Source organism: Montipora foliosa, chromosome 1, assembly GCF_036669935.1.
Source record: "Montipora foliosa isolate CH-2021 chromosome 1, ASM3666993v2, whole genome shotgun sequence".
NCBI lineage: Eukaryota > Metazoa > Cnidaria > Anthozoa > Scleractinia > Acroporidae > Montipora > Montipora foliosa.
Window position 1 is genome coordinate 48,498,107 of NC_090869.1, and position 2,500 is coordinate 48,500,606.

The 2,500-nt window shown below is 39.4% G+C and overlaps 2 protein-coding genes and 1 pseudogene across 2 annotated transcripts in view; all 3 read left to right on the forward strand.

Annotated features, from left to right (window-relative positions):
- Positions 1-670, forward strand: part of LOC137970549 (putative nuclease HARBI1) — a 1,744-nt gene extending 1,074 nt beyond the window's left edge. The window contains exons 3-4 of the mRNA XM_068817074.1: positions 1-130; positions 520-670. The exon at positions 1-130 is cut by the window's left edge and continues 34 nt beyond it. Coding sequence (XP_068673175.1) covers positions 1-130; positions 520-670 — 281 coding nt within the window. The remainder of the gene's footprint in view (positions 131-519) is intronic.
- Positions 671-716: 46 nt separating this feature from the next.
- On the forward strand, positions 717-1,482 carry LOC137970557 (uncharacterized; annotated as a pseudogene).
- Positions 1,483-1,609: 127 nt separating this feature from the next.
- LOC137970565 (uncharacterized) lies at positions 1,610-2,302 on the forward strand. The gene has a single exon (XM_068817088.1). It carries the CDS (start codon positions 1,610-1,612, stop codon positions 2,300-2,302), a length of 693 nt encoding a protein of 230 aa, XP_068673189.1.
- The last annotated feature ends 198 nt before the right edge of the window (positions 2,303-2,500 follow it).

Genomic DNA, 2,500 nt, shown 5'->3' on the forward strand with positions numbered 1-2,500 from the left:
CATTCACTGGCTGGCCAGGGTCAGTGCATGATTCAAGAGTTCGACGAAACTCATCACAGTTCAGAACAAGTCAACACAAATTTGGAGAAGACACACACCTTCTTGGTGATGGAGGCTATCCTCTTTTAACGTGAGTAACCACTATTTAAGCAAACTTGCCATGTGGTTGGCTTCACAAATGCAAAGCAGGTGTTTTTTTATGGAAAGATGGCCTTGAGAGCACTTGGATGGAAAATTGCCTAAATCACAGGCCAAAACTAGAAATAGACCACCATTAATGAATTTCATTGTTGAAAAGAGTGGACACTGAATGGGTTATATCAAAACAATTGGATGGCTCTGTCTTTGTTTAACCCCTCACTAACAATCAGTCAATAGAAAACATAAGCTTTCTCTCTGTAGGGGTGTCCAAGTAATACAATGTGTAGAGATTTGCTTTCTTGAAAATTTTAGATTTTAATGCTACAGACAGGCATGGATGTATATCTATCAAGATTAAATCTACTTCATTGATTCCAGATGGCTTATCACCCCATTCAGAGACAATGGACACGTCACGAGAGATCAAAGAAAATTCAACAAAGTCCTATCATCTCTTCGGCAGGTCGTGGAACGTGCAATTGGATTACTTAAAGGACGCTGGAGAAAACTCTCATTGCCAGAAATCTGAGACATTTAGAGCCCGTACATATCAGCTGTAATCTTACAGAAAAAAAATGGCGGCCCTAGGCTCCAAGAGAAAGCGTTCAATCGTAAATTACAAGGATTTGAATGCAATATCGTCTGCTGTTTTGTATGATACTGCCAGGAAAAGTAAAGGGAAATTTTTTGAAGTGGATAGGCTCATTGAGAAGAGGAAAGTTGGCCATGTGAGTACAACATGTCAGAACGAAATGTTTTCTCGATTTATTTTTTTTAGTTATTTTTTGGGATGATCCTAACACATGTCTGTTCTTTCATTGTCAGAATAAGGAGTATCTTGTGAAATGGAAAGGTTGGACACTGCAAGCCTGCAGTTGGGAATTAGAAGATCACCTCACACCAGCCTTATTATGGTGAATGTTTGCCTTATATAACTGATTGAGTTACTCAATGTACTTGTTCTCAGTCTTTTCTTTCCCTTTTTCACCGAGTTTGCCATGTACAACCGTTAATGTAATACAGAAATAAATGCAGTTTTACTATCCACCAACTTGTAGTTTTCTTTTATTTCAAAATTTAGAACTGATGAAAAGCCTGTAAAGCCGGATAGCTACCGGTTAGAGATGGCTGGAAGAAACTTCTACCATGCCATGCTAACAGGTGTTAAAGGGAAGTCTTCTGCCCCTGTAGATGTACAAATCGACTTTGATGTGCAGAGGTATCTATGGGGAGATAGAGGGGTTGTATCTGAACACCCCGGATTCAAAGTTTACAACAAACAAGAAAATCTTCCGTTTTACTACCCTTCCTGAGAGCTGGTCCCAGCAACTTTTCCTGTGAAAGAATTATGCTAGAAGCTGGAATTTCTTCCAAAAAGGTATCAGTGAGAACAGTGTCCCGTTTCCTAAATTCTCAAGGGTATTTTTATCTACAAGCGCGTAAAAAAGGTGTCTTGACGGTCCTCGATATGAAGAAAAGGCTGAGGTTTGCGCGACAAATGAAAAAAGATCACGGTTCTGATATCTGGACTAAACGTGTGGCTTTCTATGTTGATTGTGTGTCATATGCGTATAAGAGAAATCCCTTAGACCAGGCTTTGGCTCCGAAGGAACGAATTTGGCGAAAACGAGGCGAAGGCCTTACAACTGGTTGTTTGGCCAAAGGCAAAAAAGAAGGAACAGGTGGAAAATATGTGAGACTTGTAGTAGCTATCTCCTACAATAAAGATGTAATTCTTTGTCATCCGTATGAAAAAATGACGGGGCGCTTTTTTGCCAATTTCATCGATGAAGATTTCCCGACGATGTTTACGCTGTCAGATAAGGGGAATGAGAACTTATTTGTTCAAGACAATTGTCCATGTCAAAATTCCGCTTTGGCAAAAGCTGCCATGAGGAGAACCCGTGCAAATTTACTCAAGTTCTCTGCGAGATGTGCTGACGTTCTTTGCCACGAAAACCTGTTTCCTATGGTTTCTCGTAAACTACAGAAACAAGTTATTGAGCAACAAATTACCAGAGAATCATATCCTGCGTTTAAGACCCGAGTTATTAACACCTTTTATTCCGTAGCAATCGATACTGTCAATAAGCTCATATCATCCATGCCTAAGCGTATTTTACAACTAATTGCTGTAAAGGGGGGTCGCATAAAATACTAAATGTTTAATTAATCAACAACCTAAACAATCTTTGACAATTGCTGTAATGAAATACACCTTTTCCCGGGAAGGAGAACTATTTACGTTAAGCACCGGAAATAAAACTGTCTCAGTCAAAGGAATAATACAGTTAAAGCACTTAACACAACTTTTCTTTGTCCCTGTGCGTGCACACAACAGTTCAAGAATTTTTTTTCC